This window comes from Calidris pugnax, unplaced genomic scaffold, assembly GCF_001431845.1.
Source record: "Calidris pugnax isolate Ruff unplaced genomic scaffold, ASM143184v1 scaffold103, whole genome shotgun sequence".
In the NCBI taxonomy this organism is placed as follows: domain Eukaryota; kingdom Metazoa; phylum Chordata; class Aves; order Charadriiformes; family Scolopacidae; genus Calidris; species Calidris pugnax.
This window is the reverse complement of record NW_015090990.1, coordinates 17664518-17682033: the sequence shown is the minus strand read 5'-3', so window position 1 is coordinate 17682033 and position 17516 is coordinate 17664518. Positions and strand designations below refer to the sequence as shown.

The window sequence follows — 17516 nt, the reverse complement described above, 5'->3', positions numbered from 1 at the left end:
CCACCTGTAGTCTTAGGTAAAGCAAGTACTGGATATGCTATTATAACCTATGGCATAAAGTAATGTACCTTCATTAATTTAAAAAAAACAAAAAAAAAGAAAAGAAAAAAGAATCTAAAAAAATCTATTGTATGATTTTTTGATAATTTACTGGGTAGGTAAGGGGCTGAATGATTTCACATTTCAACTGGAATTTGCTATTCAACAACTTTGATGAAATTAAGTTTCTGGGTACGTGTCAGTTTTGCAGTAGCAAGGTTGACCACGATATGGGATCACGGTTTTTGTTTGCTCAAAAACGATATGGGATCACGGTTTTTGTTTGCTCAGAACATAAACTGAAGAAATTTGGCCATCCTGAAAAACCATGGATTGCAAGATTTGGTTTTCCCTGCGTATCAGGCACACTCCAGTTTCACTGTAGAGAATTTTGCCACTACCACAATGCTTTTTAGTTGCCTCATAAGCTCATTCATGGAACCTCATTATTTGAATTGCACCGTGAAACAGTTTCCCTCTAGGAAATCCAATACAAACGTTCATTCATTCCTTGAGAAGACAGATCCACAAAAGTCCAATGAGCTGGGCACTGTGGTTTGTGTATCACTCAAGTCCAAAAGTACTTGTCTCTTCAACTGCTGTCAACAGTTTTTCATATAACATAGAGAACGATGGATAAGGGGGAAGGTCCAGACGATTGAAACAAGTGTGAGCCCTGGAGGGGGAAAAAAAGAGGAGGTGAAGAAGTACGTTATTTAAAAAGTTCAAAAGAGAACACACAGACTGGTATGTGCTTGCATAGAGATGGGCAGATAGCATTCTTTCAGGAGACTTTGTTCTGTCAAATGATGTTTTCCAATCGAACAGGTAGTGAGGTTTAATCTACTTTCTTCTAATTAAAATAAGCCAGTAAGAAGTATTTATGAAGGTCTTTAGAAACACGCTGACAGCTCAAAAGGCATGGGATAAATTTTATCCATTAAATGTGCATGAGAAAATAACGGTATAGCATGGTACAATTCAAATAGTCTGTTCTAAATCTTGGCTTTAAACGTATCTTCTGTGAAGTAGTACTTTTTTCTGTACTGATGATACTTGAATACTGTATTTGTAATCATAAACAAGGTATTTCAGTATATTGAATATGCATAAGATATTGGATTTGATGAAATATTTAAAAAAACACTCTAGATATACAGGAAACAGTCCCACAGTAGTAAAGGACAGGCAAATTAGATGCTCTTCATTCTACGTTTCCTTAGCATATGGATTGTGTTCTTGGGAAGTTACTGCTTGTGTTGATTTACACTAGGTACATACCTGGCCCTGCAAGCCAATGACCTTTAGAATAGTACTGTTTGTAATTACACAAAACTATGCACGTACCTTCAGCGTACCACCCTGCTTTCTTAAGAGGACAACCACATGATTTATTTCTCCGTTTCTGAAGTTCACCTGCCTCCATTTTTTGACATACTTGGAACTGACTCTCAAAACCTCTTCCAGGGAATGAAAAGGGAGATAATGAAGGTTTCTGCTCATAGCAGAATAATGGCTTATCAGTGCCTGACCTCAGGGCAGGCTAATACTTTCTAAAACACTACAGTGGATGAACCTGCTCTAGTGAAATAGATAGCATAGCTATTAATGCCATCAGTTCTTGAGGAAGAAATGATGCAAAGAGAAGCTGGAGGAAGCATCTTTTCTGCTTTGAAGCTTTGTCCCAAGCCCTCACTTCAGACTGGTTTTTAGAGGATAAAAACATTTTTGTATTTTGGCAGGTCTCTTTTTGCAAATACTTTATTCTTTTGCAATAAAACTCATCACAGAGTTATTTAAATACAATCCAGCTGAAAACTAAACTTTCCCTGCAGTGACCTGCCCTTTATCAGTATGACCTGTATTAAATGGAAATGGAAAGAAGGACATCAATGGAAGGACCGAACAAACTCCCTCCTTGCAGCAAATGCAACTCCCAGAAATCTGAGTGTCTACAACAGACCTGTACTGAGTTTCTACTGAGCTAGAAAGTGCTGTCTTCCATGGGAGCAAATGTATTACTTGCTGTTTTAAGTGGCTCTCAGCTGCCAACTACAGGGATGGAACATGAAGTGAAGTGGGTTAATCTCATTTGTTAAAAACATAAGAGTCCATTACAAACCCTCAATGACGGTGAGACATTCTCCTAGTTACAGCCTTATAGTGTCATAAAAACATCAGGCTGAAGAAATGTATACACAGCACAGAAGGTGCTACTGCTATTATAAACACAGTCCAACATCAAATATGCCATCACTTAAAAAAGCATTGAATTTCGCACCCTCCCCAAATACAGTACGGTTACAAGTAACACTGCTATGCTGTTTAGCAGAGAGGGCATTTCCCTACCCTGTATTCCAAGGGCCTGATAAAATTTCTCTACCCTTCCATCCCTCTAAGGCTCCTGGAGGAAAGCTTTCTTTGTACTCCTTGCTTGCCTCTTCAAAAACCTTACAAAGTATATCTGTGATATAGATTAAATTATTATTCCATTTCCTACACTTTAAAAAAAAAATAAAATATTTGCCTTTTGAAGACAGAGACTGATTTAGACCCAGCAGTAAATGCGCAACTGGAACTCAGTGATCCCTTGAGTTCAGTGTAGAGCGTAGAAGAGTCTTAGGCAATTAACAGTCTAACCACACGATTCTGCTGCATGGGTCTGACAGCCACTAATTAGAACTATGGATCATGCTGTGTGGGCTGTAAAACCACAAATTATAACAGACATAGTATATAATTAGCAAGAGAATCATTACAAACTGGTTTAATAGTAGGCCGGCACGTTGTTTACATTTATTAAGAGAACTGAGTTTTATCTTAATTTTGAGGGCAATTTTGAAAATGCAATCACCTACTTTGGAAAACCAAGTCAATAAAAAAGACAAAAACTTAAGATCTTTGTCTTCTGAGGGAATGCATGCCTTTCTCACCCTAGCAAACAACTTCGTAAGTCTTCAAGAAGAAAGTGTTTTTTTCCCCCTCTGGACAGTATTTTCCCATTCCAACATTTCAAACCACATGGGCACTAACTATTCATCTTCCTGGACTCCCGTTTTACGACAACACGAAAAAACATCTTGGTTCTTGAAGTTTAAATTCCAAATTAATCTCCTCTTCATCTTGATTACAATACTAAAATATAGTAACTCAGGGTTAAAATTCAGCAGTCAGACATAAAAACTATTTGCATAGTTAAGCTAAACCTGTAATAATCTTTTCAGTGACTTTTACATACTACTGACTTACCAGTCTAAAAGACAGTGACAGAAGCCAGGCAACCTGACACGTGCCTCACAGAAATCTCACTATTTTGATTCAGCAGAACTGATGACACAGCAGTCAGAACAGTGGGAACTAGGTAAATATCTAGTGAAAGCTTCTGTTTATATTCACAGCTACTAAGACCACAATCACACAGCTAAGTAATTACAACAGTAACAACTATATTAGTTGCCTTCTCTGTCTCAAAATCCAGAAGAAGGGATGAGGATGGGTTTTCAGCAGCGCAGTAGAAAAAGAAGAAGAGACATGAAGTCCACTGACTTGTTGAGTCCTAGCTTTTGCCACCCTCATACCATGTATTATCAAATTTCACAAGCACTCCCACTGAAACCAAAAGGGCAATTTGAAAAGTAGAACACTGCAACGAGTGAGTGACGGTGCCTTAACACAAATGCTTTAGTTATCTGAGAATCAGTAAGAGTCACAGAGTCCTAGGGCAGCATTCTCCGCAGATCCAGTAATGTGTTTACATACGCAGGGCTTGTTTGGAAACCTCTGGGAAGTTTGCTACTCGGGGTCGTTGTTAACAATGTCTTACCTTCAAGCCAGTCCTACTTGGTGTTTGCACAGTAAGTCTTTGAAGCTGGTGAGACGCAAGCTGAAGCCACACTGCACGCAGGAACTAGATACGTAAAAATGCAAACACTGCTCTCTGCTGAGGGCTTAGCCCATTTAAGCATAAACATGGAAGATCATGTATTTTTTTAATGAGATCAAGGTTCTATGTACGAATGCCAGGAATGGCCAGGTCATGACAACTGTAGATGTTTGTCACTCACAGTTGCTTTTATTTTAACAAAACAAGCGTGTTGTTGGTTTATTTTAATTCTCACACTTGTATGTTAAAAACTATCCACAGAGAATTTCAAAGGCGTGATACATTCTCCTAAAATGTGAAGGGTTGGCATTTCCTCACACTCACTGAACACCTTGTGGTAGCCAAGATTCTTGACACGTTTGTTCATGATGCACTACAGGAAGCAGTTTTAATCTGCAGTTTAATACAAGGGCTATGCATACCCTTTCCAGAGGAAATTCTGAGCACCCCGTTCTGGCACGTCCTGACCTTTTCCATGCTGCAGACTGTGCTTGTTAGCACTAAGAATTTCAGTATTAGAAAATATATGGGAAAACTCCCACAATCGCTTTTCTTACTTAAACTTGCATGAAAATCTTGTATTTTGAAGTCAGAAATTATTTTTAAAAAATAAAAGCTTTTTCTTCTTAAACAGAATCAAAGCTAGTCCATAGGTCAATCATAATCCAACTATAAAGTAGGCTGCAAGGTATTACTAGCCCCTCAAAAGATATTAGAGTATTTGATTTGAAATAGAAATTTCCAGAATTTGCTTATCTTTAATCCTCAGTTGCCTGGCTCTCATTTGTACTATAAACTGGTGAGATGGCTTTATTTAAAGGCCCCCTGCTGTGCCTGTGGATTCCACAGTGCCACTTCTGCCTCTCTGGCTTTCTCAGTGCGGTTCAAATGGCTGCCTGCAGGCAGGAGCCAACCCCAGAGACGTCTCTGCCTCTGACTTTATACTGGAGGAAAAAGGTAAAGGTTGTTGATCAGAGAAATCCTCTGTGTGTCTGACAGCCACCTTGCATCTAAAAAGAGGCTCTGAATGCAAGTTATTCCTGAGGAATCTTGTTTAAGAGGAATGGGCTAGGATTAGGGTTGAATTTCCTCCATGGATCAGCCCAGCCCAAAACTGCCACCACAGGCTATAAGCAGCATACTAAAGCTGAGATCTGATTAAGTAGAGTTAGTTCACCCACACTCCCCACACTAATCTGTGTGTCTAACCACTGTTAACCCATTCTAGAGGCTACAGAACAACAGAAATGGATGAAAGGAAATCTTCCAGAAACACATCGGCCCTGTCACAATATAGAAAAGACTGGAACCTGTACACTTTGGTTGATGAAGTGCTCATGCTAGAAGATGTTTCATGCATCACTCATATATTATTAACCTAGTCCTGGTATTGTTACCACTGACCTTTGAAAACAGCTCTCTCTTATTCCTGTGCTGCCTGTTAAGTCAAAATATACCTCTTCTGCAGTTCATAACTTGCCTCTTCCATATTTGTTGACTCTTGACATCAGACAGAGCATAAAAATTACATTACATTGGTAAAGGCTACGTGTGTCTAATGCAAAAAGTCTGATATTAGCTCAGACACAGCCACAAGTGCTATTTAATTTTAATTCATATTAATTTTTGCTCCTAAGTGATGAACTACATAGTCAGGAAGTAAACACTTGCACATTTAATCAAATGTAACGAAATCAAAATCTAATCAAAATACCATTCTAATATAATCTTCCATGAAAAAAGCATTACAATGTGGATGTCAGCCACAGTCACATTGTCTTGTCCATCTCTTGAGAACAAAACTGAGTTCAAAGAAAAATGGATGCATCAGGCACTGGAACAATGGGGAAGGAAATTTTCAAGTAAGGCACAGTATATTTGCATATTCAGTTAAAACTTATGTTTCTCAAACAGCCTGCTATCCCAGTAACTGATACTCTAAAGTATTTCTAGTACCTTGGAAGAGCAGTGATCTTCCCCCACTTCTCTACGCAGAACCTTCTTGGACCATTGCTCCCCCGTAGAGAGGCAAATCCTTCGTAAGGTATGCTGGACGTGCCTGTCACAAACTGCCCGCAAAAACACAACGTGACGGATTTTGGATACAGGTTAGAAATTTATTTATATCAGCATACCCACCAAAGTCCAAATACTTATGTAAAAGCATTTGCAAATTAAGGAAATTTGTGAGGCACAAGTAATAAAAGCTATTTTTAATGGAGGATAAGGGAAAACAGACCATTTCCTGATAGGGCTTTATAAGAGACAATTTACCAGATAAATTTCCTTCAAAGGTTTCTCTTTGGAAGAGTAATTAAGCTACATAAACGCTGTAGAATAAAACACTATAAATATTAAGTTACTTAAACTTAGGCCTAAGTGATTTTTTACCTTACTGTCTTTTTTCTGCATTAAGAGCTAATTAATAAAAGTAACAATGTATGGTAAGGCCTTCATGTTATACCTTTCTGGCTATGTGGATTTCGTATCTTGAAGTTATTAAGTACTTCAAGAAAAGGAATAAATTCTGAAGGTCAGGTAGAATGCCCATTGACATTTGCTGAAATGCTGTCTCTTGAGCAGATTTAGTTAGAAACTGCCATGAACGGATCAAACATGGTTTTTGACAGATCAGAAGCTAGTTGATTTTTAATGATCTGGATGTGATAAAACCATTTGACTGGCAGATGTGATACAAACATATGAGCAGACATCTCTGGCTCTCCACCAAATGAGATGTCCCACACTGCTTTTTACAGACCTTTTTAAAGTGCTTAAACAGATAAAAAAAGAAAATCCTTCATCACACTCATATAGGTAAGTCAGCGATCAGATGCAAATTCTGAATTGTTAAAAACAGTGGATTTCATAATAGATCAAGAACATGGTATGGTTTGGGGTAGGAGTTTGTCTGTTTCTTTTCTTGCCTTCTTTTCAGGTTACCTTCATCATATCAGACAAGAATTTAAAAAAAATAACTCTGTAGTAAACCTACATGTATAAATATTCCTCTGTTGAGAGGTTTTTGTCCTTTATCAGCAGCATGATGGGCTTCTTCAGTCTGACTCATTAAAAATGGAATTGGACTGATTTTCAGGTTTTCTAATTTGAGGCACTTTAACTTCCATCTAGGCTGTCTCCTTCCTAAGCTGTACAAATATTGTTAAAATGATCTAACCAGTTACACAGTTTTCCTTTTCTATCTTTACGAGTCTTAACGTACATTTAATTAAACAACAGTAAAGGACTACTGACATCAGATCCTTTATCTTAAATGTATTTTTAACCCAGAAAACTATAAAAATAGCTGTGAGCTTCAGTCACTTAGAATTATTACAGTAAGTCTGTGAGGACTGTAAGATCATTCCCACCAGGCAGCACCAATGTAACTTTTTGACGCCAGGTGCCTGGATGGAAACAGTTTAGCATCAAATTCTAACACTGCAGACTATTTCTACACAGGTCAGCTGTTTTACCTGTAGAAGTCTTAGTCGTTGTTCGTTATTGAATCTTTCCACAGCAGCCCAAAACCACCGAATTACGATGTGATTGTCATGATAACCTGTTAAAACAGGAAGAGCCTTTAAGAGCTAGAAGAGTGATGGAGAGAATAGTCAGGAAGCCTTCCCTAGTTCAGCCCTAGTCACAATAATGCTGCATTTCTTATCCAGTTGCAGCAGAAGACAGGAGCTGAGAGAAAGCTACTCCTGAAATGTTTAAAAATCTTAAAGGCAGAGAATTAATCTACTAGAAGTAAAATCTCTTTTGCAAGCATTTCTCCCATTAATCAATCACTAACAGGAATGCCAATTCTTGAAATATTCCAATGCTGTGCTTTTCATGTATCTAAAGCCACAAATGATGCTGCAACCATCTCTCTTCAAAGGAGTTCCTAGATCTTCCATTGTTCTCAAATTATCTTAACTGCCAGCCTGCAGTCACTGGGATTACTTCTAATTTCCTGTCATATTTGAGAGTGGAAGAGAGGTAGATCCTACTAAGAAAGGTTACCATTTCTGTTTGCCTCCAGTGTCTGGGTGGTACTCTACTAGTGTGCAGGAGAGCACACCACATTCTGTGGAGAAGACTCCTCTGTTCTGCTGTCCAGACAAAAACAGTAAGGGAAGAGCTGCGTGGGGAGGCAGTGAAGCAAACTAAAATGGACAAATCAACTTCTCCTAACCCAGCATTAACTACAGAAACTCAGAATATACTGAAGATGTATCTCATGGGATAGTTCTTTAGTGCCTTAGAAACTGGGTAATTCCCAGGCCCCCAACACCATCAGTGAGCAAATCAAAATTGAGGTTACCTCCTCTATACTCTGTATTATTTCGCCAGTCGCTCAAGTCAATTTCTGCTGTTCCAGCTATAACCAGTTCCAGTTCTCTGGCATCAAACACAGACACGAGCCTTGCATCAACCACCTGTGAAAGCAAATAAAATGCATAGCAATGTTTCTTCATTTATTGATTTTTGCCTCCCCATAAAAGGCTTGTCTGCTACTAAGACATTTATCAGGTAACATTTCTCTCACGAATGAAAGGATGAAGGTCTTTTTCTTTTTAAAAGCAAATAAATATACTTTTTCTTCCACTGTAGTTCCATTCGGTTTCATTAGAGGATCACAGTGATTTGGAGATAATTTTATCGGCAAATAATACTGAATTATTTCAGGACAAATTAAGTTGAATATATTAAATTTAATTATCCATGTTAAAAAAGGTGAGAGAAAAATATCTTGAAATATACTCAGTCTACCATGCTACACTGAGTAGGGCATGCACACAAAAAACCTCAAAGGCCCAATAAAGAAACAGATGGGTGACTTTAGCAAGCACTCACTGCTAATCATACAAATAGTGATCAATAATATTTTCCAGTTTAAAGAAGATATATAACCATAGTGTTTAAATCATTGACTAAAAATGATACCACACCCCACCCCAGCCCCAATGGAGTAAAGATACTTCTGATTATACACGTATCTGCTTTTGGGGACTCTGTATTTGGGAAATGTATATGAGGAGAAAAGTATTTTGGGAGGATAAAGGAAGAAAGTAAATTTCATTTTGGAGTTTTTTACCTCATAGAAACCACGAACTAGACTTTCTGTCTGTTGTACAACTCCTCTCTCAATTCTCCATTTCACCATTCTTTCTATGTATTCTTTCTTGTTCTTTTCAGTGACTGGGATGTTGGCACCTCCTGGCTTTAATTCCCGTTCTGTGATCTTGCGAAAGAAATGACCAAATGACAACAGAGTATTATAAAGACAAATGAAAGGATTATAATTTAAACTTCTAAGTTGAAGTAATTCCTCAAAAGCACTACCCAAGACTGACTTTAGCAAACTGGAATATATGAAATAAGAGAACATACAACAAATCTATTTTTCGATAAAATCAATTTTAAAATCCCACTTAGTCTGAACAATCTTCATATTGAGTATGAAGAATAAGCTGAGAAGAAGAAACAATCTTTACAGCAATTAAAGTAGTGACGTCTTCTAAATAACATTGTAAGAAAGGTGTTGTAATACCTTTGAATACTAACTCTGCTGCAATTCAGGTAAACTACCTCCACCAGAGCAATCCAAAATTTTGATATTTCCAGAAAATCTCCTTAACCAGAAAGACATGTTTGACCGGTTACAAGATTTCAACATTGTTTTCATCAACCAGAATTTTATAAAAACAAGTGAAAATCAGCATGGAATGGCAATCATTCTTCCAAATAATATCTAACAGTAGAATACACACAGGAAATTAAATTAAGAATCTTGCACACCTGCCCAAAAACTTCTTCATTTACAGTAAACGTGAGATCTAGGATATCATGGATATCATTGTCTTTCATCCACTGCAAACTCTGGTGAAACTCCTCGTCGAGATATTCCAGGTCACTCAGGTCACAGAGTCTAACACAAAGAAGAAGAAAACACACAAATACAGATGACGGCGGTAACACGTGCTCAGTAACTAAACTCAGATAGGACAGTCCTGAGAAACAGACTGAGAATGGGAGCCAAGAGAAAAATCAATAGAATTAAGAAGATGCTACTGCAAATCTGCTTATTTGCCTAGTAATAGCAGTTACTGTACAGCACAAAATGGTTTTGTTAACATACAAAACTCCAGAATTTATTAATTTGAAGACATGTATCTTTTTAGGCTTATGACGAGTCTGTCCCATGTTTCCTGTGAAGAGTATTTTGGAATGATGGAAAACTGAAAACAGACTGAAAACACAAAAAATTCAAATCATAAAAGAAGTAGTACGTTTTTAGAACAAGCAACTACTATCCTTTTTGCTTATGTGACTACACTGCCACCTTTCTCATCTCTTCTTTGTGCAAAGAAGTGCATTCAGATACCCGGTACCACAAAAACATTTTTACTTTTTGCCGTACTTCCCCTTACCTGATCCTTGTTTTACAAATCCAACCTGTAAATCCAACTGCCCCTTGCTGTCTTTAACAGTTACTACTTCAAGCTTTGAACAACTCAGCTGTTAATAATATTTAATACCACGGTGGCAATTTCTGCCATTCTTCTTAACTCCTTAAATCCTGTTCTGTGAAACAGGACACTGGGGCTATTCATTAATGTCCTGGGTTGAGTGACACAGGACTAACCTTTCTTCTAATGCTGGGGAAAACTGCACTTTTAGAAGACTCTAGAGTGTGAACAAATGAAAATATTTACTTTATAGCCAGCTAGGCTCTGTGGGATTCAAGGTCTTAGTGTTTTCGAGCCTTGCCAGGTGCAGGGACTAGGAGGAGCAAGACCTGGGCATTTGACCCAGGCTGGCCAACAGGACTATTTCCTACCATGAACGTCACATTCAATATAAATTAGAAAAGTTTGCTGCCTGGTTCTCCTTTGATGGCATTGGTCCACAGAACTCCTTGCTCTGATGCCAGACCCCTGAGGCCTTCCATTCCTCCCGAAGCCGTAGCACTCGCAGTTTCCCACAATTGTTGTCCACTGCTGGGAGTGCACAGCTTCCTACTGATATAATTGGCTGAATATAATTCTTCTATATTTTATGTTAGTATCGGGATTAATACTGGTTCTTTAGCATTATTGTTAATTATTCAGTCTTATACTATTACATTTATTTATATTTCAACCTTCATGTTTCCTTGCTTTTCCCGATTCCTTTTCCTGGGGGGGGAGGGGTTATCAGGGGATAGAATAATTGTCTAAAAGACAGTGAGTTGTTATGCATTTTCTCAAACCATAACCATTAAGTAAAGCGCTTTTCAGCTGCAGGGTTCCCTGCCTGTTTCTATTCTTGGGTCCATATAAAGTCAGAAGGTGGCCCTCTACTTTTAGTCAGATGCTCAAGTGTAGTTTAAGTGACACCCTGCAGTACCAGCCCCTACATCAAAGCTGATGGATAGGTAGTCTAGATGGCTCATTAGTTATGAGGAAAGTGAAGGTCCAGGGCTTAGATGGAGATGCTGCATGAACTAGGTTGTGTGCAAAGGTGGCCACGCTGTCATTTTTAATTTCACTGTTTAGAGAACCGCCAAGCTAAACAATTAATTTAATTTGGCAGTCACATAATACTGGTATTAAAGTCCATCTGAGCTAAGTCTTCATTCTTATTAAAATGATTCTGCTAGCATTTAAGTACTTTTAAATACATGGGTGGAGTAATGCATCCATTCCTATTGCACTACTAGAATGTATGATGTTTTATACAAGAAACATCCTTCCAGACTTATCAAAAACAGCTTTCAAATAGAAGAGAAAGAGTGAAGCACCTTAAGTTCATTAGGTCTTAATTCCAGACATGCTAAGCAAGTGCTGCTCTCATTGTTTCAGCAAGAACAGGAGTAGTAGTTCTGAAAACAAAGTCTAAAGTATATCAAAGTAAAGGTCCTTAAAATGGAGATTTACCACAATCAGTCTACCTCAGAATGGGTATTACAGTCTAAGATACAAAGTGATTCATATCCTATCCTGTGAGTCATTCTAAGACAAATGAATAAGAACCCTATTAATATCTGGAATAAAACCACAGCATTTCATTGTACAATTTCAAATGTAAGATTTTGTAGAAGAAAGCTGATAATGTGGCTAAAACAAAACAGGAGGTTTTCATACCAATTAGAAACAACATTTTGAGTTACTAGGTAACTGACTAATAAGCAGAAACAAGAAACTTTAAAAAAAATAAATCCTGGATTGAAATAAAATGATTAAGTTATAAATAATGGCCTGTCTTACTTGATGATATAATACCATCATTTATCCATACACAAAATGGCATCACCCATGGGGAAGGAGCCAAACAAAAAAGGAGACAGGACAATTCTACTCACATTCGGAGGAGGGCTTTATAAAAGGGCCGTGTAAAAAAGGCATCTAGCAAATACTGATGTATCAGAGCAAGACCAAGTATTCGTCCACTAAACCTGAACCTGGAAGAGAAAGGGTTACAATCATTATACTGAAACTTTGTGGTCTGTACACTGCTGTGTCATCAAAACTTACATATATTTCCAAACAGCATTTTTAAATCAGATAGCTATGTCTAAATTGTGGTATTCTTTTTTTTTTTTCTTGTGTTTCTTTTAGATTCTTAGTAAGGCACAGAAAAAACACAAGTCTGCAGGGTGCGGAAAATCCCTCAGATACCTAAGTTGTAACTTCTCAAAAATGTCAAATCTATATTAACCCAATCGACCCCTGCCAGACTAGCCGCTTTATAAAAGTGTATCTTCCAAAATTGTAGCCACTTTCTATTTTCTTCACCCCTATATAGGATTAACTTGTTTTCATGTTATTGAGGCCAAAAGCTTTTTTTTCTGCCCTTTCCCAGCCTCACAGTTCTTGCTGCCTGTCTTTTCTGCTCCCTCTTCTGACTGGTGATTATGAAGGTCTATCTATATTTTCATGAACAGCAGCTTGAAGCTTTTTTATGTTCCACAGTGCTCTCTGGTCCTATGTCAATGGGATCTAAATCATCGTCTCCTCTTCCCTCTCTTCCCCTATTATCTTCATTTTGTCAGGTGGGTAAGGAGGGCTGGGGAGGGCAGGGGAGGAGTTTGACAGATTTGAGATCAGATGGCAGCAACTTTGAAATAGTAAGGTCTTTGCAAATATTCCCATGAGAATAAAAATCCATTGTGAAAAATCCTCCACATCTCTGGAACCAGATTTAAGTCTAGTATTCTTTTTAAAAGAAAATAACGCTTCTTAAACTTTCTGTTCATGCATCCTCAGCAACATTTTTCTTGCAAACATTAGGCCCTTATTATACATGCCTGTACACAGGGTTTGCAAGATAAGGATGTGACATGTGCAGCCCTCTCCTGCACATAACTGCTTGTCACAGCTGCATTTTCTGAATTCCCCCTGAGGCTGTACAAGATCAGTGCTGTCACTGGCACCAGCACTCCCAGAAAAAGAGGGGGTCATGCCTTCCCTCACACCCAAGGTCTCTGGGTCCAGCACTGCAGCACTGAGGGATGAATATAAAATGTTGTCAGAAGCTGCACAGCACATAAGGTTTTTTCCTCCCCTTTTTGCCAGAATGTTCTGCTTTCCTATACAGCATATGCCATCTATTATTACAGTACTGGAGTTCAACTAACTGAACTGGATGCAAACAACCACTTAATTTTCTATTAAGTTTTAAAACTAGTAGTGAGATTCCTTTCTGATATTAATTCTTCATAACCAGTTTCCAATAAATAAGAACTCAGAACATATCCATCGTACACAGATGAACGGTTGTCATTCCATTATTACTGTAATCTACCTATACAACAGAATTCTCTGTTAATATTCACAGTACAGCTTCACAGATTTATGGCGATGCCATAGCTTAAATCTACTAAGGGTGATTTAAGTTGTCTTATAATTGTGAAAATCCTTGATAAATATTTTAGAATTATGTGTGTATGTACAGACTTTACTTAAGAGCTATGTAATCAGCAGTCTTCTACCTGACCCCAGTTAAGATACCTCCATAGATTTCCTTCCAATAGGTATGTTGGGTTTTTTCCACTGAGGAGATTTCTGTACTCTTTAGGAAGACTCAAAACAAATTACATACAGTAACGTTTGTTTGAAATTTCCCTTAATCTCCTTACTTGAAAAAAAGCCAATGTTTCATTTTTGGTTGTTTTTGGTTTTTTTTTTCCCCATGCACAAGAGGCTAATATTGCTTTCATAAAATGACTACTAATGTACAAGAAATGCAGTGAGTTGTGTTGTGAGACAATCCCATGGTACACTTTCCAAACCATAGTTTTGCTGACCTTGTGAGAAATAAGAATATCTAAAACCACAAGAGAAAACAAATCAGTAAAGTCTAAAGAAATGCAATTATTTTGCTGGTGGTTAAAAAGATCAGATTCTATGTTATATGTCTGAGCAGATATGAGCAGTTGTCTACAAGCGGGAACAACAGAAAACATATCTGAAAAACAAAAAGGAAAAACAATTCTTACCACTCATGATGATTGTCTACAAAAGCAGACATGGGACTGATTTGTACTGTATAGGTATCGTTGGCTGAATATTCAAACAAACCATAATACGGATTGAAGAGCTCTCTAGACACCAGGAAAAAAAACTCTCTTGAGGGTCCACTGTAGTCCAACCTTTAAAGAGAAACTTGACATTACTATAAAGTGTTCATTGTGTGCAAAGAAATGCTTTTTTGAATCTACATTCCTTAAACTATGTTTTAATTAAAATTTCGTAAGATTTTTACCAGAACCCTTATCCTGCAGATTGCTTAATGCCAAGGTATGTGAAGTCCTCATGGGGCTATTCTGAAATGGAATGGCTTGGAGGACTGGAATGAAGTGCTCTATGCAGGCTGCTCTCATCAAAAATTTTGGCTTCAGCTGTAATGGCCTCTTTGCCACAGGAATATTACCAAATAATTGGCAGCAGGGGGAAACATGAAGACAGCCAACACGAGATCTATCTGCATCTGACAAATGAAGAATGAAAATGAACAATGCTCATATTCTATCTTTGCAGATTTGCAACAATAGGACAATTCGAAGGATAATATTTCTGTTTTGTTTCAACAATATAATCTGAGATTACTTCAGTGATTTATCTCTCTTGGTCTAAATTTTCTTGTCTGTCTTCCAAACTTGAGTGCATTTAAATGTCTTCTGGAGAGTGCACTTCCTTTGGTTGTTTGGGGTTTTGTTTTTTTTTTTTTTTTTTTTTTGGCTATTTCAAGACTCCAGTATTAATGAACAAGGAATCTAAATAATCCCTTTTTCCTGAATCATTAACAAACTCATTGCTGACAAAGCACTGAGACTGAATTTTGACATTATGCTGCAGGTCACCAGTAAAATGAGTTAAGTATGAAGTTAATGCTCTGGTAGAGTCGGAAAATAGAATACAGAAAACTAGAGATTTTCTTGTGGGCAAAAGAGATGAATCAAATCAAAGATTTATAAAGATATACCTTCTATATATTGGAGGTTTCATACTTGACTTTTAAGAAAGTCTTGCTTTAGTACTAAGGCAATGCACAGACAGAATTATCACAGAGAAGGTCAGCTTTCACATAGGACTTTGGCTATTAATGTTTTGGCTCATGAACTTTTACAGAAGACAAACATATATGAGGATATAGGAGGATGAAGGTTATGAGGTTTTTGAGGATGAAGCTGTCAGGAAAGTTAGGTACCATTATCAACTTGAGGATAAAGCTTCTTTCCTCTTTTGAATAAAAGCCATTTTCCCTTCAGTCATTTGGAAGCATCTTGCTTCTGTTAAGCTTCAGAAGTGAAGTACTGAAACAGATCTTTACCCTGGCAAGAAGGGCAGATTCCATCCTCAAATTGCAGAAAAAAAAAAACACCACCAAAATGGTTTGGTATCACGGACAACTGTTGGACTTCAATTGTGGCACAAATACCAGGATCAAGTAAAGGGTCATCTGAACGACTCTTGCAAAATTCTGGGAGAATCAGACTCACTATGAAATTTTAAGGTAAAATAGAAACTGTGTGCTTGACTACCAGCCACTTCATGCAGATCCTTCTGTACGCAGAGTTACTGTGAGTCATGTTAAATAAATCAATCATGAGAGTCCTGCACTGCCAGTCAGATTTATCCCACAATTAAAGGCTTGGCACAAGGGTGAGAAAACTTCATACAAGAGGTATGCAACCACACAACAGCTGCAACTGTGGGGCATTTGGGTATTCAGGAGTAGAGTAATATGTTGTTGGCAACATGACTCATGTCTCCTAGGAAGCACCATTAATACTTTTACCATTCTTAAATGTAAAGCAGCTTCTGCTAATAGTTAATAGAACTTAGGGAAAATAACTTCAAAGGAACCGTATATTTTGTATCAAAATTTTCTTCATTTATCACCACATGAAGTATGAATGTAACACTAAATTAGCACCACAATTGCATGACTGTAGAAATTGAAGGTTCCAGGAAGATACCAAACATTATGAGACTTAGGATAAAAATCATATGAATAGAAGTAACTATGTCTGAGTTGCTCTACTTACTAATTTATACATTAATAAATCAATAGTTACTAAAATCTTTTAATTTGTAAGGATTTCATTACCCATGACTTTAAGACCTACACCTCCATACTAAGAGGAAAAGAAATGCAAGAGCAATCTCCCACTTAAATACTTAAAAAAGAAAAAGGAGAAGCAAATAGGAAACAATTAACTTTCAGTATTCCTCCTCCTCATCGTTCTCTTCTCCTCCACCCCAACCTGTCTTTCTACACCTAGCCAAATAAATAGTTTGAGGTGACACATATCCTTGCACCATCTCTGATGAAACAATACTGTTTGCACACATCCCTTCTTCATTCAAAACACAGATTTGTAAATAGAGAATTGACGTCATTTTAATTTTACTTTGCTCTTAATTAACTCATTCTTTTCTATTAAGAGAGTCTTGTGTAAAGCTGGATATAATGGGAACAGGATGTGTCACCCCCATTTCCAGGTCACTCTTCATCTTGCTGTACCAAGCGATGAAATGCAAAAGCCTGACGTCTGATGAAAGGAGACAGTCTATCTGGATCAATCTCTACCTCATGTATGATTTTAAAATTTTTCCTTTCATTTTTAAATCTGAGTTGAAGTTGTTGCTGTGAAAGTAGAGGCTGGTAGGGCTGTGTAAGACAGGCCTCGTTCCTGCATCCCCACCCTGCTCTGTCAATATAGTGTAATCTCATCCTGCACCAGCCTTGTCATTCCAGTTCTGAGTTTTCCCTCAGACAGCACGGTGATATTATTTATATGAACAAGTCCACACTTGGCTCTCAGCTGTCAACATTTTTTATTTTAAGACTTCAGTGAGTTCTTATTAACACTAAGCACTTCAGGGTGAACTTCAAACAAACAACAGGATTTAGGGGTTTTCAACGACAGATTCATTTTATCTAATCTTGTATGGGATGTTTCTATTACAACGTAGCTATTTTAAAGACTCACACATCGCATGGCAATAATGCACACTACAGAATTCCAAGAGCTGTGTGCTACAGTTTCCTAAATATCAAGGAATAAAATTTTGAATGTATTTATGAATACATTCATGAAATATATCGATATAAA

The 17516-nt window shown here is 37.5% G+C and overlaps 1 protein-coding gene across 2 annotated transcripts in view; it reads right to left on the bottom strand.

Moving 5' to 3' along the window:
* Window positions 1-304: 304 nt before the first annotated feature.
* HECW2 (HECT, C2 and WW domain containing E3 ubiquitin protein ligase 2) overlaps window positions 305-17516 on the bottom strand; it is a 113023-nt gene continuing 95811 nt past the window's right edge. For both annotated transcript variants that reach the window (XM_014954567.1, XM_014954568.1), the window contains 8 exons: window positions 14394-14546; window positions 12258-12356; window positions 9713-9842; window positions 9009-9155; window positions 8235-8349; window positions 7399-7484; window positions 5879-5991; window positions 305-715 (listed from right to left, as the gene is read on the bottom strand). In XM_014954567.1, the coding sequence (XP_014810053.1) occupies window positions 604-715; window positions 5879-5991; window positions 7399-7484; window positions 8235-8349; window positions 9009-9155; window positions 9713-9842; window positions 12258-12356; window positions 14394-14546 (955 nt within the window). In that variant the 3' untranslated portion in view covers window positions 305-603. The remainder of the gene's footprint in view (window positions 716-5878; window positions 5992-7398; window positions 7485-8234; window positions 8350-9008; window positions 9156-9712; window positions 9843-12257; window positions 12357-14393; window positions 14547-17516) is intronic.